We start from the raw sequence: 20974 nt of genomic DNA on the forward strand, positions 1-20974 counted from the left end.
TGAAGTTAATGACAGTGTTGTAGGGGTATTGTGGCATTCTTTGTACCATCGTGTCCTATCCCCTCCCCGTGCCGCAGACACCAGCGGAAGTGGCTAGAGGTGGCAGAAGCAAATGCGGAAGGAGGCGGAAGCTGCTGAGTGCAGCGTGTTCGACGGTGGCCGAGAAGGCACTTGGAGAAAGGCGGAAATTGCCGAGTTCCGTCATTTGCCAAAGACTCGACGGAAATGCTCGAAGCGGTTTGTTCCGAAGATTGCCGAGCGCACACGTCAGCGCGCAGCACACGTCTCTGAGGCTGATCGTTCCGGAGGTTGCCGAAGGGGACGCCGAGAAGTGGCGGAAATACCCGAGACAGCCGCCATAGAGGCCGAGGCTAAGGGCAGCCTGTTCAGCGGCGGGGAAGGCCGAGGAGCCTCCGCCGTCCTTCCCGCGCCAGGTAATGGCTGACGCCAGGGCGGGGACGGCTGTGGCGCTTCTACAGCGCGGCATCGGTGGTCTGCGGCGGCATCGCCATGGGCGCGGGGCTCCCGTCTCCTTCCTCCTGTCTCCGCTCCCGGTGCCCTTGACGGGCTCGGCGGCGGGCGGGGGCTGCCCGGTGGGCAGCGGCGGAGGCGCCTCCAAGGTGACCCCGCGCCGGGCAGCGCTGCTGCCGGCCGTGACCTCAGCCCCGGGGACGGTGTCTTGGCACGGCCCCTGAGGAGCGGGGCCTGGGGGGACGGGGCGGGCAGGCTGCCCCGCTGTTGGCCCGCTGCGGGCGGAGGGGCCGCCCCTCGGGAGCCTTTGCGTTTGTTTGTAAACGCGCATCGGTTGCGGTGGAGCTGTCACCCGTTCTCAGTGGCGGCTCTTGCAGAGTTAGTGCCTTGAGCTGAGCTGCCGGCTGTTCATCGTGCGAACAGTCACCGGTTCTAACGTGAGGCGACATGCCTGTGTGTGAAGTATAAAAAGAGAACCGTGTCTTGCAGTTTATGAAACTAACTTCTTATTCTCTCATGTAGGCACATATATGCTTTTTTGGCAGCTGGTTTAGAAGTTTTTGCTCTGCGTGTTTGCCACCTGTCAGCAAACATTTAAACTGATAAAAACTTTATGCTGTTTTCTCTCTTACCAAAGCACCATGCTTCGACTGCTTGCTGTCCAGAGGACCTTGGCTGGGGTCACCCAGTCTTCCAAAGTATGTGGTAAGTATCTCTAGTTTATGCGTGTGTGTATGGTGGTAAAATTGATGTGAGTAATTGACTTACTGAAGGGCATATATGCGTGCTTCACTTGCAGCTGTGGAGTTCTGCATTGTGCTGTTCCTGGAACTGGAATTCTGTCAGTACTGTGTAAGATAAGAATCATGGGGTCTGATGGTTTGCATCTAGCAGTAACTGAAGGGATTTGTGTTCTTTTTCCATTTCTCTCAGGGCGTACAACTGCAACAGCAGCCAGCAACCAAATAGAGGTGTTTGTGGATGGGCATCCTGTGTTGGTGAACCCTGGAACCACAGTACTTCAGGTATGGGGAGTGGCATGTTGAATTGTTCCTGGACTCCCCATCTCACTTCTTGACAGCATGTTTTATCCTATATAGGAAAAAAACAAAAACCCAAACAAAACCCCTTTACATTGTTCTTTGCTTTGTTCAGCAATGTTTTCAGTGACTGATGTGATTTTGTGTGGCAGAAATCCTTTGGGAAGTTCAGCCCTGATTGTATGAAAGATGATGCATGTAGCACAAATTGCAACTGCAAAGATCTATGCAATGCTGTAACAGACTTTGATAAATCCTGGTTGAAATTCTAGCTGAACGGTGTGTGGCCTGAGAGTCTTTCAGAACCTGTTAATTTTGTATCTTGTTAACTTGGTGTCTCAGGCAATTGAAGGCTTGTCTCCTTTTGGTTATTAGTTCTTATGATTCAGAATGTTGATCCTTTGCTTCTTTTGTTCTTAGTGTGGGAAGAAATGAAACCCGAATCTCCCGGCCCATACTCAGCGTTGCAGCTTTTCAGGCCATATTTTCAAGTCAATATTTCCTAGTCCAGCTTCTCTTTAAGAAGCCATTAAATGGGGCCATAGCATACTGAGTTAGGACATTAAAGTACACAATGTACAAAATACATCATGTTTTGAGTACAAGTTACTAATTTGTTAAGGCATTAGAATGCCCCCAGCAAGAGTCTAGTGTGAAATTTTATTAAATTATGATTTTTTTTTTTTAGTTTTGCTTACATGTGTTTTATTTGTGGATTTTTTGGGGGGGGGGGGTTAGGGGTTTGGTTGTTGGCTTGTTTTGGTGTATTTTTAGAGATAATCAGAAAAAATAAATCTTGTAAGTTCTTTGTTATTGAATTCAGTGGTATTTCTTCTGGCAGCCATAACTAGTGCTATAGCATAGACCCCACCAGCTGTGGGGATTTTACACAGGAAAGGACATATTTATTTGCTCTATGGAAGTCTGTTGTCTCTGTCCTCCTATCTCTTTTTCACTCATGTGACAGAAGAATGTTTCTTCGAGTTTGGCATTCTACTGAAGTTGATGAGTGACTGTGCTCGAGTGTCTCTATAGAGAGTGTCCATGTTGCTGAATTATCAGAACTCATACTTGTTTCCTTTATATTTTTGAGATATTCATTTTATGCACTTTTCTTTAAATTGTGTGTTCTTTAAAAACTTTCTTGTATTGATCGTGTGCTGTCTATTAGCGAGAATTCTCTCTATTCTCTAAAGACAGGTCAGTTCTCATTTCTCCAATCAGTTACACATTTCAGAAAAAAATATATTTGTAATTGATAACCTGACATGTTTCTGCTTAATCACAATATTTTCTTTATGGTCACTTAGTAAAGTGACAGGGCAAAGGCACTATATTCCTGAGCACTAACACAGTTATTCTTTGAATAACTGCATAATGTTTTATGAGGTGGAACTGAAAGGTCTAACTGAAATTTAGTTTTCCTTTGGTTTTTATTCATTATAGGCCTGTGAAAAGGCTGGAATTCAGATACCCCGGTTTTGTTACCATGATCGTCTCTCTGTTGCTGGAAACTGTAGGATGTGTCTTGTGGAAATTGAGAAAGCTCCAAAGGTATTGTGTGTGTTTCATTGGAACTGCAATTTTCTGCTGTGCTTAGTGCCTGGTTAAGTGCTGTAAATAATTGTACTCTCATGAGCACACAAATTGTTGTCATTCAGCTGGTTGAAGCAGCTCTTTTCCTTCTCCCCATCGGACTGCAGTGATTGCCTATGGGTTGAAGTCAGTTCTTGGGTTATTCCAGATTATCTTGCTCCTGGACATGAGCATTTCATAGCTGTGTGCTTTCAGTCAGATGTATTTTTATGTTCTGTAAGTCATGCTTCAACTACACATTTTCAGCTGATACTATGCAAATAGTAAACTTCAGATACTGTATGAATTCAGCTGTGGAATTAGTGTCCGCAGGTTTTTTCTAGACAAATAGAGATTGCAGTTGCTATTAATTTATATTTTAATGCATTGATGTCTGTTGTAAAATAATAGACTTCTGGATTGAGTGCTTTCTTCAGCAATAGTAAGAAATCTGTCCAGATAGTTGAGCCATTCTTTTGGATTTCAGTCTTGGATTACAGATCTATATTCACATGTAAAACTCTTTAGCTTACCTTAACTTGAATTCCATAGTTTGACCTTTGTGTCTCTGAAAATGTTGGGTTACCACTGCAGATGGAAGGCAGGATGATCTGTGTAAAGATGTGACCAAAAAGTAGAAGGATTTTGTTTTCTGAGCAGATTTGTTAAACTTGCAGTGATCTTGTGAAGAATTTTATTCCAGGACTTTTTTGTACAGACTTTGTCCAAATAAATGTCTCATAAATGATGCATACTCTGAACTTCAGTTCTAGAGATTTTCCAGATTTCTGCTGAATCACTTTGATATGATTTATATCTGTTCAAACTGACTTTCTTCTTTCTGTAACTACTTGAATAGGAACCCAAAAGTGTAAAATTTTCAACTTTAAAAATATTTAAGTCATACCTAATTAAAACTTTTTATATAGCAGATTACTAATAAATGTGGGTTCTAGTGACTGGTTAGATTGTCTTCTTTTTTTCTTTGCACATATCTTTCTATTTCTATAACATGTTAAATCAATAAGAGATGCCTGTGTCAGAATTTTGGGGGAGTGAGAGGTTGAGGTTTGTGCCCATGTTGAGAAGAAATATTTTGTGTTCATATCTGCTTTTTGTGTTGACTGCAGCCAGTTGCTGCGTGTGCCATGCCAGTTATGAAGGGCTGGAACATACTGACAAACTCTGAGAAGTCAAGGAAAGCAAGGTACCTTTCTTCTAGCCTCCTATAGCTGACAAGTGTACTATCTGCTGAATGATGTAAACTTGACACTAACTTCAGTTCCTGAACCCAACAGAGAGGGCGTAATGGAGTTCCTGCTGGCAAATCACCCGTTGGACTGTCCTATCTGTGATCAGGGCGGAGAATGTGATCTACAGGTACAACATACAATTAAATTTTGTAGACTTATGTATTAATACTCTTGTCTTGAGTGCAATTGTGCTTTCCAGCAGCCTGGATATGTCTGTTCTCTGTTGTCTATTCTAGGATCAATCAATGATGTTTGGCAGTGACAGGAGTAGATTTAGAGAGGGAAAACGTGCTGTGGAGGACAAGAACATTGGCCCATTAGTCAAAACAATCATGACTCGGTGTATACAGTGCACTCGATGTATCAGGTAATGTTCTTTATTTTTCGGCGGAGAGAGTACAGAGCAGGCTGATTCGTATCTGTTAATTGTTAAAGAAACACCATGAGGGGCAGTCAGTTTATTAAAACTATTTTTCTCACTGTATGTAAGGATTTGCTTTCTGATAGGGTCTGATGATACCTGATGTCGTAGAGTCATCAGACAGCAGCATACAGGAAATAGAGAGGGATGGCCAAAGCATGAAAGTGAAATCAGAATACTACAGGGGAGAACTGTTTCCATGGTGTTAGTGCCAGAATGGATTTTAAAACATTCAGTGACTTCTTCAGCCACAGCTGCAAGATTTAGTTTTTCTTGGCAGCCTCTGGTAGCTGTGTTTATGCTGTTCTGTAGTCCTGAGGTTCAGTACTGGCTGACTTGACCAGAGGGAAAAGAATACAATGTACCCTCTTAGTTCTAAAAAGACCTTGTTCTAGAAAGACCTTGTTAGTTAGGACTAATCTTGGACTTGGACGGTGAAATGCAATGAGCACTGAACTGATCTGGCTTTTTATTTAACCACACCAAGTTTGTGTAGCCCCATCAAATGAACTTCTTCAGATGTGTAGTCATGCATGTGATGGCCCTGACTAATGCATCTAAACAATTGTTTTCTCCTTTCAGCTATATGAACTAAGGCTAATGTTTTTATCTTAAGAAAAATAGATCAGGGTTGAAAAATGTGCTGTGTTGCTGTTTGTATATTCCAGTTTTGGTTTTCATTCTTTTTGTGCCTGCCAGGTTTGCTAGTGAGGTTGCAGGGGTAGATGACTTGGGAACAACCGGGAGAGGAAACGATATGCAAGTTGGTACTTACGTTGAAAAAATGTTCATGTCTGAGTTATCAGGGAATATTATTGACATCTGCCCAGTTGGTGCTCTTACTTCCAAGCCATATGCCTTTACTGCACGTCCATGGGAGACAAGGTATGTATCTGAAATCATACTGTTCTCTGTTTCTGTTGTACACTTTATCTTAGCATACATTTATTCGTGATACCAAGGGTTATCTCTGATTTTTGTTGTAGACTTCTCCATAGGCTGAATCTAACACAGTCTGTTATTTACTCACATCTTATTCGAGAAAATGAAGGAAGTTATAGTTTGTAGACTATTATTTCCTTATTTTTTTACCCTAAAATGTTTTGGCCTTGTAGGTTGTGGTGATTGCTCAGTAAAAAGCATATAAAGGAAAAATCAAATTCATTAACTCAGTAGTTGTTGAGAGATATTATTTAAAATGTTATGGGAAACTAAGCTCCTATATGTATATCTAAAGCTAAAACTACAGCGCTTGTGTTTCCACCACTGTAAGAATATGGTGGTTACCTTGGTGGGTTTGTGAAGTGTGATACAACTGGTATGCCAGGACCCCCATATCTGTATTGCAGCTGTCGTCCACCATACCAGAGGGGCCTTTGCCACTTGATTGCAGCATATGTTTCACATTCATGGATAACCTGGGCAATAGTGTCTGTGGTTAAGTGCACCCCATGATCGTGAGTCCATCTATATGCTGAATCTCTTCTTTGATGGCCATAAGTGTCTTGGGCCCATTGGGCTACAAATAATTCACCCTTACAAATAATTCACCCTTACAAATAATTCACTGCTGTCATAGGCACTTGCTCATGCTATCCCACACACCTTGCCACTCATAACTGTCCCACCTCAGGGCAGATCTCAGGGTGGTATTCTTAAATATAACCAAGACCTGAAAGATTCAGGAGACAGCAGTAGGGGACATGCTGGTTTGAACATCCTAAGAATAGTGAAAATTCTTGAGACCTATTGTAATTACCCTGGAGGAAAACTGGAAGAAGGTCTCTCCCCCATACATGGGCTCTCCGAGGAGAAAAGGTAAAGGTTGTAATTATTAATAGTTTCCAATAGATGGCTCCCAAAGTATGGAGGTGATGACAGTGCTGCATGCAAATATCAGATTAGACTCACAACCAGCAATTTTATCGTATCATAAGCCAGGGAAGACACATAGCAAGTAAGGTGTGATGTAATACAAGTCTGAGAACACTCACAGCAACTCTGAGAGCAAGTAAACCAACATTGTGACTAGCGACAATTAAACAAATATAATTGTTGCTTTTAACAAATTTGGTTTAACATGGTCTGGTCATGTGTTAACTCTTTGTGCTCCATGATGGGTATCAAAAAAGACTGTGGTGGTTTAAGCCAGTAGGCAGCTAAAGAGCACACAGCTGCTTGCTCATTACCCCTGCCTCCCTAGTGGGACTGGGGAGAGAATTGGAGGGAAAAAAGTAAAATTTTTGGGTTGAGATAAAGAGACAGAATAGGACAGAAAAGGAAAGTAATAATGATAAAAGAATTAGAATATACAAACCAAGTGATGCACTGTGTAGTTGCTCACCACCCACTGACTGATGCTCAGCAAGCTCCTGAGCAGTGTCCCACAGCCAGCTTCCCCCTCAATTTATATATTCTGCATGGTGTCATATCTTATGGAATATCCCTTTGGCCAGTTGGGATCAGCTGTCCTGGCTGTGTTTCGTCCCACCTCTTGTGCTCCCAACCTACTCACTGGTGGGGTGGTGTGAGAAGCTGGAAATTCTTTGACTTAGTGTAAACACTATTTAGCAACAACTGAAATGCCAGTGTGTTATCAACATTATTCTCATCCTGAATTAACACAGTGCTGTACCAGCTGCTAGGTAGAAAACTAATTCTATCCCAGCCAAAACCAGGATGCTGTTGCTGCTTATATGTAGAAAACTGCAAATGGTTTTATTTGTTCTTCTAAACAGGAAGGTAGAGTCAATTGATGTTCTCGATGCACTTGGAAGCAACATCATAGTGAGCACGAGAACTGGAGAAGTGATGAGGATTTTGCCAAGGCTGCATGAAGATATCAATGAGGAATGGATATCTGACAAAACAAGGTGTGTGGGAGGTGTCTGTACCCACATGCACATTTTTACACACATTCAAGGCACACTTTGCACAGCTAGAAATACGGACAATAGCACTGACTTTTGGATTTCACTGTTAATACTGTAAAGCTCTAGTGAAGCTTAATGGGTAAAGCGTGCTTTTAATGCTATAATTGAATCTACCAAGTCTTCTAATGTTTTTATTTTTGTAGGACTGTTTTTTTACAGAAACTTTTTAATTTGTATCACAGATTTTTTAGTTGGTTTGAGAAGGAAAAGTTAAACTTTCAGGGGAAATATTTCTTGTGTTTCTCTTTCCTCATCACTGCAAGCTGTTAAAAAGCTCAGTCGTATTAAATACTTAATATGCACAATTATCTTTGCTCTTTAATAATGTTAGTGGTGTTCACTTAGGTTTGCTTATGATGGTCTGAAGCGTCAGAGACTTACCCAGCCAATGATCAAAAATGAAAAAGGACTCTTTGTTTATGCCTCATGGGAGGATGTATTAACTCGTGTTGCTGGTGTGGTAAGAACAATTTTCAATTTACATAGTCGTAAAATTAATATCTAAAGCTGAGCATGTATCAGTGATTAACATGAAAAGTTATACAGAAAATGGTTTATTCTTTAAAGTTAGAGGAGAGCATTTGACTTTTAATCCATTGTATTTCCACTTACATTTTTTCTTTTGAATATTATTTCCTGTTTAATGGATTGGACCATCTGAAAAACATTGTCTTATCATGATTTAATTTGGGGCACTGGGAGAGAAAATACTTTTATTTAAATAGGAAACTAAACTGTTCCCTCAGAATGTTAGGAGGAAGTAACTTAGTCCTGAATTTCTCTGATCTATCTGAAGACTTCTGTAAATTTATTTAAACCGTGCTATCACCACTTTCGCTATCAAAGCCATTAATTCTATACTACTTATATCTGAATTGTGCTTGCCTCAGTGCTTTCTCTGTGTGCTGATTGATACTGCTGTTCAAATGAAGTGCTGCATGACTGCACCGGGTTTTGATTAAAAATTTTATGTGGGACAAAGTAGAATTGAATAACTGTAATTGAACTTTCCTCAAGGATGTTTTTACCCATGGTAGGTAGCAGGGTTTGTTGCAAAAGCTATTGCTTCTCAGATAATACCTTTGAGTTGAGTTTACTGAGCTTGTGTTATGGAAGTTTGTATTCTGTCTACAGTTTATAGTCATTAAAATAAAAGCACTCAAAGATCTTCCTTAGCTCACCACACCAAATGGGAATTGGCCACATCTGAGTAATAGCTGAAGTGGGAGAGACCTGCATAGAATACAGAGCTGTTCTGTGCTTATAATGAGCTCTGAAGGAGCTGGCATTGCTGTCCTGGAGAAGTCAGACACTGCTGATCAGTTTGTGCTGCTCCAGGCCAGCGGTTGCACTGCTGGCTTTCGAACATCCTAATGTAACAAACATTGGACCAAATGGGAATTTATTTCAATGGTTTCTCTTGCTTTTGTTTAAATTTTCTCTCTCTCCAGCTTCAGGCTGTGAAAGGTAATGAAGTAGCAGCAATTGTAGGAGGACTGGTGGATGCCGAAGCACTAATAGCCCTGAAAGACTTACTCAATAGAGTAAATTGTGATACACTCTGCACTGAAGAGGTCTTCCCTACTGCTGGAGCTGGGTAAGAGTCAAGGCAAAGTTTGGTTGTAATTAGTGTATTAATAAACTTTCCAGTCTACAAATGATCTCATGGTAAGAAAGATTCTGAAATGACTAAGAATAGTAATTCCTGATGTATTAGCTGGGTTTGTTTAAATTTACAGTATTCACTTATAGAGAGCATTTATGGATTGTTAGTTGATACACAGTCTCTATTACAGCAAGGGTTGCACACTACAGTATGTTGAGGTTGCTGCAGTTTAACAGTAGGCTACTGAAAGCCAGTTACACTCTTTTGTAAGTTGGATAATTTATTTCTATTTGTGTTGTGAAAAATGTACTACAATTAGGATCTTGAAAACTATAATAGCAGATGAAGTTTGTGAAGGCTGTCAGTGACTAAATGTAGGGAATACACACTTTGTAATTTCTTTAATGTTTTGCTGTCTTGATACTCATGAAAGAGAGAGGTTTGCGCTTTATTTTTGGGTTAGTAATTTGAATTGAGAAATCTCTTCTTTTCCTTTCTCTTCCAAAATAAAGAATTATTTCATGCATCTAGAATTTTTATTGCATATTAATTCCTTCACTTCCCTGAATTCTTATATGTTTTCTTTCATACATCTTGTTATAGCACAGATTTACGCTCCAACTACCTGCTTAACACCAAGATTGCTGGAGTTGAGGAGGCAGATGTCCTGCTTCTGGTTGGCACCAATCCACGCTTTGAGGCGCCACTTTTTAATGCTAGAATTCGAAAGAGGTTTGTGTTCCTTGGTGGTGAGTAAGCACGCAAATCCATCTAGGTTTGATGGAATGCTCAGGTGGAGCCGCAGGCTGTAAATTGAGAGCATTCATCCAGATGGACTCACTGGATTTAGTTCACCTTTTAGTAAATGGAATGGTGATATATGTGTAGAAAAAGGGGGTCTCTTCTCCCTGTAGTTTATAGCTATGTTTTGTAAGCTCTTACTTTGACATTTATGTAAGTTCATATACTCAGACATTTATTCCTTTGTTACATTACACAGACACTTCAGATTTTCTTAGAGAAGTTTGCTAAAGCATATTCCTTAAAGAATAATTTTTCAGCATCAGTTTGCTGCTTTTTGTATTGTTGTTGTAACAAATCAGACTTGCTGATTTTAGAAGCAATTATTCAAATTTAATGTTTTCTTTGACAAATAATGTGGCTTTCCAAGACTTCTGATCATAGCTAATTCAACTTTAACAAGATATGTCAGCAGGAGACAATGAGGTTTATAGAAGCCCTGTCCCTTCTTAATGCTGGGATCTTGCAAAATACATAATTTTAAACAATAGTGGCCTTAAAAGTTTGAGAGGAAAAATTGCAATCAAATTAATGAACACTTCATATTTTTGTTTTGTTTTATAAGCCTGTGCTATGAGAAGCGGCAAAAAAGAGAAATTTCTTACCAGCTGAATCTCTCTGTTCATCTAAGAAATAATTAGATTCCTAAAACTGTGAGCACTGTCAAATTTGGAATCCTTTCCTCATACAAATGGCTTTAGCCTCAATTCTGAATTAGCTAACAGTTAAGTCGAGCTAAATACACTTAATAGTAGCTACAGGTGTGGGGTTTAGTTGGATTTTGCCTAACACCGGATAAGTTCATTTAAGGTTGTAGTACCTCATTTTGTGCAACTTTTTCTTCCAATGAATTGGCAAAAGCTTGAGGATAGGAGGCAACTGAGTTATGAACTTACCATATAAATTGTATCGCTGCAGTGGCTCCAGAATGTACATAGAGAAATAGGCCTTCTAGAAAAAACTTAAGTTTTCTTAAATGTCAGAATAATGCTAAACTGTGTTACCAAACTAGAACGCCATGTAAATTCCTTTGAAAGAATTGGTGTTCTATTTCAAGTTATTGTTAAAATCATAATTAGTGGGTTTGGTTGAGTAAAACTGTGTTTTTTTTTTTTTTAATTTTTATAAAACATTTATAAAACGTTTGCTGTGTTTTCAGCTGGCTTCACAATGACTTGCAAGTGGCCCTTGTTGGCTCTCCTGTGAATCTGACCTACACTTATCATCATCTAGGAGAATCCCCACAGATACTCCAGGAGATTGCTTCTGGAAAACATGCATTCTGCAAGGTACACACCACTTAAGGGTGTGACTGATACATTTCAGGTTTATTGGATAGTAATTTGGATTCCCCACAGAGATAAATTTGAAGAGAAGTACCATGTTGTATATGGGGCTATTTGCTTTTAATCACATGCAGAGATGAGGTAGTGATTACTGTGCACCAAGTATGTGTGAACTATTTAATATATTCAGGTGTGTAAAACTTTGCAGTGCAGGAAACTTCTGGAATATTTCTTGAAACCAGGCTGTTTCAGCTGCTGCTGTTTCTACTTAAATGTCTGGTTATAGAGTACAGTTCTATATTGACATGGTAGCATCCTGCTTATAGCACTTTCTCTTGGCTTATCTCTAAATGAAATAATGACCATTTCAGAACCATAGTTTTGCCTGGAAGACTTATGTAGAAATGATAGGATTTATTACTTTATTTGCACTGAGAATTGTATTCAGAGACACAGAATGATTTTCTTGATTCTTTACTTGCACAGGTCCTTAGTGAGGCCAAAAAGCCAATGGTGGTGGTAGGCAGCGCAGCACTGCAGCGCGGTGATGGAGCAGCTATCCATGCTGCAGTTTCCACCATTGCACAGAATGCCAGGACTAAGAGTGGTGTTGATCCTGACTGGAAGGTCATGAACATCCTCCACAGGTTTGCTTTAAAGCTTTTTGGGGAGCAGCTTGCGTTCATGCTGGGCCTTAACAAGTTACCACAATCTATGCAGTGCACATTTCTTGGTTTACACACAAGCAGCTTATCGGGTTAGAATGTGTAGGGAATATAAAACCCAGAAGTACAAACTTGCAGAAGCTCCTCAATAAAAATGTGTTCCTTGACCTGTCAAGATTTTCAGGCTCTCCATGAAATTTTATTAATCTATTATATTTGAATGTACAGTTTCAATTCAAAGGTATAGAATACAAGAGAGCTTAATAACATAGCACAGTGCTCAGTAGAGTGCACAACAGACCAGGGTAAACGATTGTTTTTTTATCTTGAGGAAGAAAAACAAAATGGCAAGAGTATTTAAATAATATGGTTTCTCACAATATTCCTTTTACTATGAAATTTCTTAACTGAATAGTTAATAGAAAAGCTTCAAAGCTTTTAATTTTAGGGCTTGTGATCTTAGTTACTCAGTTTATTGGGATATTATTCCTTTAATAGGCAAGCTCCTCTTGGGACAGTCCTTCTCCACTCTTTCTAAAACTCTGTCAAATTGGCAATCTGTAAAGGAAAAGTTATTTCAGCAGTTGTAGTGGCGCTCAGATTCACAGACTCAACTAAGTCCTTCTGCCAAAATCAGCTTCATTGACAAGGATGCTGGTGAGGGACTCTTCATTAGGGACTGTACTGCCACGACAAGCGATAACGGGTTAAAACTTGAACAGGGGAGGTTTAGATTGGATATAAGGAAGAAATTCTTTCCTCTGAGGGTGGTGAGGTACTGGAATGGGTTGCCCAGGCAGGTTGTGAATGCTCCATCCCTGGCAGTATTCAAGGCCAGGTTGGACAAAGCCTTGGGTGACGTGGTATAAGGTGTCCCTGTCCATGGCAGGGGGTTTGGAACTAGATGATCTTAAGGTCCTTTCCAACCCTAACTATTCTATGATTCTATGAAACTAGTATAGCAAGAGCAGTGCTTGGTCCTGCTTGAAACTTGAATAGAAAATTCTGCTGTTGAAACTGAAACATTTAATACCAAAATACTCATGAGTTAAAGCCTCATGATACCTTTTTTACATAGGGTTTGTCAGTCTTTCGTGTTACCTACCAACTTCCATGTTTGATGTACCATCCTCTCTACCTTAAATGTAAAAAGCAACTTAACTTACTGGAACCTATACGTCTGACTGGTCAGACAAACATGAATAGCATTGAAAGGTTCATACTCTACAGAGAGAATCTCTTTTCTTCTAAATACAATTGGAAGTCTGGCACCTGATTATGTAGGATTATGCAAAATTCTTTCTTTTTATGGACGAATAAATTAATAGTGATAAAATAGTGGTCTTAAGTCCTTCAGAGTAGATGATGGTCTGGTAGCTGGTCTTTTATCTTCCATGTGAGTGCCCTAAATTAAAGGCCATTGAGTTCAATACATAACTGAAAGGTGAACCTTGATGTTCCAGATGACAAGTGAGCTGCCTGCCACTAGGCCCTGACCCAGAATGTCTGCCTTTATTTTGTTATCCTATCTTAATAGGTGAGATTCACTGTGAAAACTTCAAATGGCATTACTTTGTCAAAATGCAAAACCAACCTGGTATTCTGTTAAATACTCAGGAATTGTCAGCTGCCTTTACACTTCTTTTTTGTCCTATTAATGTTAAGAGATCTCTTACATTCCTTTCAACTATTTAGTTAAAAAAAGAAGTTAGTTCTCATGGTAGAGGAAGAATTATGAAATATCTTAAAGTCATAATGTGTTTTTTCCTACAGGGTTGCAAGCCAGGTAGCTGCTCTGGATCTGGGTTTCAAACCAGGAGTGGAAGCAATTAGGAAAAATCCTCCCAAAGTATTGTATCTCTTGGGAGCAGATTCGGGTTGTATAACACGTCAGGATTTGCCAAAGGATTGTTTTATCATCTATCAAGGTAATTAGTAGATGTAAATTAAGAAATGTTACTATCTAATAGTTGGAGAGAAAGCTGAAACAGTGGCATGTTCTTACAAACACATCTGGCTCTGATAAATTCTAGCCTTTTATTTTCTGCCAAGAAGTGGAACTTGCAACACATAACTTGAGGTACTGATTACTTATTTCTTGGGTAAAAATGAGAAACAGTTGATGAGTAGTAAGGGAATATCACGTCTTTGGGAGCATGGCTTCAAACCTAGCATCAAAACAGCACTGGTTCCCAGCTGTTCTATCATACCAAAACATGGTCTTAATTCACTAAGTATCTGTATTCCAGGAACTCCCAAAGCTGAGTGACTATAGAGACTGAACTAGCACTTACTACTGCTTGTAGCCGATTTGTTCTCTCCAGAGCACTAGGCAAGTAAGATCTCAGAGCAGTCAGCCTAATAGCCTTTATATTACTGGTTAAGCAAGCCTCAGAAACTCATTTTTACCAAGAACACAGAATTTCTGTATTGTGTAACTAAAGCATTTCTTTTTATTGTGACTTACGTCTCCCATGGCTGTGTACTTTTTTCCTCTTTCCATGTATTTAGGTCATCATGGGGATGTGGGAGCTCCCATGGCTGATATTATTCTCCCAGGAGCAGCATATACAGAGAAGGCAGCCACATATGTGAATACTGAGGGTAGGGCCCAGCAGACAAGAGTTGCAGTTACGCCTCCTGGGATGGCAAGGGAAGACTGGAAAATTATTAGAGCTGTCTCTGAGGTACTGTTCCTGTTATAAATTGCTTCTAATAAAAGTATACTGAGAGGTTAAGTTCCTTTTATGTAGTGTTTCCAAAAAAGAGGTACATTCTCAGGGCAAAACATGACTGTAGTCTTATGAAGCAATATTCTGTATTGAGTCCTTTGTTAATTCTGTGAGTTAAATGATACTGTTTCCTTTTTGAGGAGAGCACTAATATTGTAGCTGCTGTACGCTATTTGAGTGCATAATGGGTGAAGTTTTGTCTGCTAATTTTAACTGTAGGCATCACAAGTCTAACAAAATACTGTGACTTTACTTCAGTTTATACATTATAATTGCCTGTGTTCTCATGAGTATAGATTTTTCCTCATTTTAATTTAAGTATGTTAATGGCTTGGTAATCTAAACCACTATGAATTAAATCCCTAGACTTGATGGCATTTCTTTCTGTGATGCTCTTAGTTGGCTGGTTTGACCTTGCCTTATGAGAACCTTGATCAAATACGGAAACGTTTGGAAGAAGTATCTCCTAATCTGGTTCGATACGATGATGTAGAAGAGGCTAACTACTTCAACCAGGCAAATGAACTGTCAAAGGTAATTGAAACTGAAGTGTCTGGGCATGACTTAGTGCTGTTACACAGCTTGATGCTTTTTGAAGAAATGGGCCTTCTTCATATGTAATAAGTACCACACACATTCTTTGACCTGCGCTGAATGCAGAATTCACTAAGCAAATTGAATTTCTATCATAAAGCTGACTTTTTTTTTCCTTTCCTGCCACAGTTAGTGAAGCAACAGCTTCTTGCTGATCCCCTTGTTCCACCTCAGCTCACAATAAAAGACTTTTATATGACAGGTATGTATAGTGTGGCCTTTCCATTCTGAAATCAATACATTTTACTTAGCTTTACAGTAAGGTTCTTAGAAGGCATTTAAAGCTTTCCTCTAAGATGGGGAGGATTTGGGTCTTCTGAAGAAACAAATTTTTTCTAGTAAAATCATCTGGAATGGCCATAAAGTACAGGCTGTTGGACTGTATTTTCAACTAAGTGCTTTTCCTTTATCCTCCTTGTATGCAGTCTTCTAAATCTCTTTTATATTGTGTCATTTTGAAAACAGTTACAACACACTGACATGTGTCTGGATTTTTTTTTCAGATTCAATCAGCAGAGCATCCCAGACAATGGCCAAGTGTGTGAAAGCTGTTGTTGAAGGTGCTCATGCAGTAGAAGAGCCAGCCAGCTGCTAGAGACTGATCAGACTGCTGCCACCTCCATCCAAGTATTTGCTGCAGTTAACTGCTGTGACTGATAATTTTATTTTTCAAAAATCCATCTGCTTGGTCATTTTGTGTTGTTTCATTCACATTTTCATCAGTTGAAATAGTCCCAAAATATTATAGGACTGTTGTTGTGTCAGACAGAACATGCCACACTCAACATACTGTACTCAGAGGCAGAGTACATGATGACTGTATACAAATAAATTATAATACCAAACAATCCATTACCTATGTAATTCATATAGCTCACACTTCCTGCTTGAGAAGAACTCAGTAAGTAACTCGGGGAGTCTTGTTTGCTAGGAACAAGTCTACATGGCAAAAGTACTGGATTTTAACCTTCCAGAGTATCCAGTATCTGAACTGTAAGCATTGGTGAGGGTGTGAACATTCTATTTTTGTAATGTGCTGTCAGAGCAAGCTGTGCCTCTTTTGTGTCAAACATACCTGGTTTACGTCAGTGTTCAGACCTACCACTGCTTAAGATACGTGCTTCTCCATTTTGTCTCAGCTTAGAAACTTCTCACAGAGGAAATCGAAATTGTTTTGAAGACATGAGAAAGAAAAGCAGTTTTCACACAGCTTCCTCATACTGAGCTGCTTTAAAAAGTCAGCAAAAAGATAAGGCCTTTAGCTACACCAGTTTAAATATAGACTAGATCTCAGAACAGCTTCTCTGTGATATAGCAAAGTGGGGGAAGAGGTTGCATGTGGTTGTTTTTGGTGTTTTTTTTGGTTGGTGGTGGATTTGGGGTTTTGGGTTTTTTAAAGCTTGAGAATGACTTCGGAACAGAGACTCCTCTATTATGTTAGTTAATTTAAGTCTAGAAGAAGGATAGCTTTCTCTTCAACAGGCTACTCGGGTAATAAGGTTTAGAGCAATCCTTCCAGGAATCATGCAAATGGGAACAGTATCATAATGCCATCACTTCCAACTTTATTGAAAAAAGAAGTTGCATGAGGAGAAGCTTCATTTTTCAGAAAAGTGCAGAACAATACTGAGTGCACAAGAGTGCTGCTATAGAAGCCTTGGCTTTATAAAGCTGTGCTTGAGATTTTTTAGTAACAAGTAATGTTTTGAAAAGTTGTCTTCCTTTTGCCCAGGAAGAAAACTCTTACTGGTTATACTTGCATAGCATGGAGTTCTCACACTAGCTAAGTCTTAAATGTTGGACATTGACTCAGCTTCCCATCTCCCAGTTACCAGCAGGGTCTGTTCTCTTGGCGGTAGGAAGACAACTATTCACTTTATTCAGCAATACTACTATGCGTGTAACTAAGACATCTATAAATACTGTAGTCTATTTTTAATGGCAATTTGCAGGACCCCCTAGTGTGTATGTCCACGTGTGTGACCAAATACTGCAAAAACCTTCATGTTGTCCCTGTGGAACATTACTTCTTTAGAAGGAAGAGGGGTTTATGGCAGGGACATAGGAAAAGGATGTGTGTGAGAACATATGCCAAAAGCAAGGCAGTTGGCTCTTCTAACAGATGGTAGGTTTAAGAGGAAAGGGTGCAGCTGAATCCTGTACTCAGTAAAACATTTGGTTCCCCGGTTGAACCTTGGGGTTCTTCCTGAAAATCCGTGTTGTACAAACAGAGGAATAATTTCAGCTGTGCAACAAGTCAGTTATCACTTCTACATTTCAAAATTTGTGAAGGTTCAAAACTGTTACTCTTTTTTTTTTTTTTTGCCTTACATCTCACAGTGTTGCTCAACTGCAGGAGCTCTGGCACACGAGACTGGGATTTTTTGAAAGCTCTGCACCCTTCAGTCAGTGTGTGTAGGAGATCCTTATTTCTATTCAGGAAGTTTCCAGCCCTTACTTTGAAAGACAGGAAGGCTAAGAAGTACATGTGGTGCTGTCTGTCCTGCTTCTACCCTTTTACCTCCCTAGTTACTGAGTATAGACCTTTTCTACTGAGCTGGGTAATAGCAACAAGCCTGTCTACAGATTAGACTGTTGGAAACTAGATAGTAATGAGAAATCTGTATTGGCACTCTTATCAACTGAGTTTACTGTGCAGACCTTTCCTTATCTCTTCTGTTTGCTCTGGTGGCTGGACAGTCAGTGTACTTGTGGACTTTTGTCCAGCTACCAATAAAAGGATAGGGGTCTGCAAAGGAAATGACACAGGCTGGGCAAAGTATGGGAGCAAAAGTTATAAAAACAGGGTTGTTCATGCAACTTAGTTTACAGTTAGTGTTAGTACTTGCTGGTTCTGAAGCTGTAACCTCAGATTAAAGCACGGTATTATGAGAAGGTGGCAATAAAAAGCTGGGATAGTGGGAGATGAACGTTCTGAAAGTATTCTTTACTGTTTAAGTAAGGGCTTATTAGCCAGGCAGTACATTGCCTGAAGGGTTAGTTCTGCTGGTGCAGCTAACCTCCCAGTGTCGTGTTGGTGGGTATCTTTATCCGGTTTCTGTTAGGGGTAGGCAGGGGGTTTATCCCACTTTATTTTAAAGCCAAGGCCAGATCTGAAGGAGATCTGATTTCCCAAATGCAGCCCTAGTACCACCTGGTGGCCAACTGGCAGAATGTCTCTGGCTGCATAGCCCGTTATGGTTCACTAACCTTCATCTCTGCTTCCTGTACATTTCTGCCTGCACAAACAGCATGACAAAGAACTGGCATGTGTCTGGGAGACAGATGGATAGGTTTAGTCATTAAGTATCCTCTCCACAAAGCACTGTGTAAACATAGCTCTTACAAACAAGCAATTAACCCCAAACCTGGTTTAGATTAAATGTTGCCTTTATGTAGCCTTGCCTTATGCAGAAGGCTATTAGGGAATGGAGAAGGAAAAGGGTATGTTAATGCAAGGTAAAACCATACTATGCACTTAAATTTTCAAGCAGGTTTAGGGCAGGTTAACACCAGAAGTCAGATTAAAGAGAAACAAACTTTGTCAAAATACTGCAGGCAGATGTAAGCATCTCAGTCTAACAATACCATTTTAAAACAAACAAAAGTTTAAAAACCCTGTTCAATAGCCACCTTTCTGGAAGCACGGGTGTCCCATGGGTACATCCCTACAGTCCCAGAGGGAGACTGCTTTAAATCCTGGCTGATGTAGTGAGCTTCTTCAATAAAAAGAAACCAGAAAATGTAGTCCCAAATGGAAGTCAAGCCAAACTGAAGTATGTTCTCAGCAAGACAGCCAACAGAACTAGGCCCATTCATAAAGTTATAACTGACTTTTTTTTAATGCATTTTGAAGCATAGCTCAAGGCAGAAAAGGAAGTGTCTGCAGCATTTCCCTGGGAAGTAGATTTGAGATCAATGCCCCTTCTGATGCGGATGAAATCTTGCAAGACAGTGTCTGCTCTCTTCCTGGCTGGGGGATGTGCTGTGTGTTACTGTTGAAGCCTATAGAAAAGCAGCTCAGATTCACAGAGCTAAAAAAAAAAAAAAAAAAAAGTAGAGTGGCAGCCTGGCATCAGCCCTAATCCAAAGAGAAAAGGTAGTAAAACCCTGTCCCCACAAAACACTCCAAACAATGGCTAATCCAAAACATCCTCTTCCAAAACAGGACCATCTCAATAATGATTTGTTGTGTTGCCCTTAGAATATGCAATTAGATGAAGTCACCTCTAGTAATGAAGGGTTGAAAGACTGACTCTTTCAAGGCACTGACAGGACATGAACAGAGAAAGTGCTAACAAGCAAACTGATAGAACACGGCTTGATTGTGACTACCATCATGGAAAAAAAATCAGCAGTAAGTAAGCATGGAATTAAGGAGAGCAGGAAAAGTTAACGATTTCACTGACAACTGAAGTAAGCTTTGTATCAGGATATAAGTACATGTTCTAATGGGGTAAGTTCTCCCAGAGTTACCCGAGAAGCTGCCTTGCTCAAGAAGCAGTTTTTAAATTCCTAGTAAAAAAACCCCCACAACCTATTACTAATATGTTACTATATATTATCATATAATTATTTATTATTATTAATTATCAGATGGGCTCAGCTACCTTTGGCACTGGTGTTTAGAGAGTTACATGGAAAACTCTGTTCAGAACAAACTCCTTCACTGGGATGGGAGCTCATACAAATCACAGTCCTCTCTGTTGCATCTTCATCCAAAAGCTGCTTTACAGTAATACATATTAGCTGATTGAATTATGTCAGCAATGTGTCCCAAAGTACCTGGTTATTCCCAACAATCCACAGCTGAGCATAACAGAGAAATGGCACAGGGTCATAAGCAATGTACACAAACCCCTGCAGTTCAAACATCGGCAAAGCCTGCTATACCAAACACTGTTAATCTTTCCCACTGGCTTCATGAAAGCATCAGTTCACAGTGTCTAATGCTGAGAAGCCTACTGAGATTTAGAGGCCTCTCTGTGTAGCAAAACATACTATCTGGTAGAGACATCTCATCTCCCTCTGGTGCTAATATTGAATTTTGAATATACTTAACTAATATTTCAAAGAAATAATTTAATTCCTTCTTGTCACCTTCTGTACACCTGTGACTATGTTTGAAATGGATCAGAGATGAGAACCATGCATCAAAAAGAAACATACTAAAAGCAAAAAGCTTCATAGGTAACAAATAACTTACAAAATCCCCTGGAATCTCATGACCCTGAACAGTAATTAAGCCTCATGCTTTGATGTTAAATCAACACCAACCATTTTGGAAAAAAATCGCTGTCCTGGCATGCTTTTCATGTTTGAATTATCCATCACAGGATATTCCACACCTTTGTTGAAAGCATTTTATGGCTACTCTCAGAAGACTAAGGGATCGTTGATTTAGTCCACAGTGGGAATTCTCATCTTTCCAATCAGCAGTGATGACCAAGACCTGAATGTAAATGAACAACTGAACTAATAGTAGAAAGAAGGCCTGGTGATGAAGTGTATGGCTTCTTAACTGCTGCAATTACAGTTAATGAAATACCAATAGACAGCAGCAGATTGTAAAACTACAGTAACATACTTTGAATTAA

The 20974-nt window shown here is 39.8% G+C and overlaps 1 protein-coding gene across 2 annotated transcripts; it reads left to right on the forward strand.

Moving 5' to 3' along the window:
• Positions 1–222: 222 nt before the first annotated feature.
• Positions 223–16239, forward strand: NDUFS1 (NADH:ubiquinone oxidoreductase core subunit S1). 2 transcript variants are annotated; one of them, XM_005144659.3, is made up of 19 exons: positions 223–434; positions 1109–1176; positions 1405–1496; positions 2958–3065; positions 4217–4293; positions 4385–4466; positions 4576–4706; positions 5460–5645; positions 7499–7633; positions 8039–8153; positions 9145–9290; positions 9903–10031; positions 11260–11389; positions 11873–12033; positions 13825–13979; positions 14563–14738; positions 15183–15317; positions 15507–15579; positions 15881–16239. In XM_005144659.3, the coding sequence occupies exons 2-19, from the start codon at positions 1113–1115 to the stop codon at positions 15970–15972; spliced, it is 2187 nt and encodes a 728-aa protein (XP_005144716.1). In that variant the 5' UTR covers positions 223–434; positions 1109–1112; the 3' UTR covers positions 15973–16239. The 2 variants fall into 2 exon arrangements, with proteins under 2 accessions (XP_005144716.1, XP_030901007.1); XM_031045147.1 differs by having other exon boundaries at positions 223–370; positions 1108–1176.
• Positions 16240–20974: the final 4735 nt, after the last annotated feature.

The sequence above is a fragment of the Melopsittacus undulatus genome, chromosome 8 (genome assembly GCF_012275295.1).
Source record: "Melopsittacus undulatus isolate bMelUnd1 chromosome 8, bMelUnd1.mat.Z, whole genome shotgun sequence".
NCBI classification, from domain to species: Eukaryota; Metazoa; Chordata; class Aves; order Psittaciformes; family Psittaculidae; genus Melopsittacus; species Melopsittacus undulatus.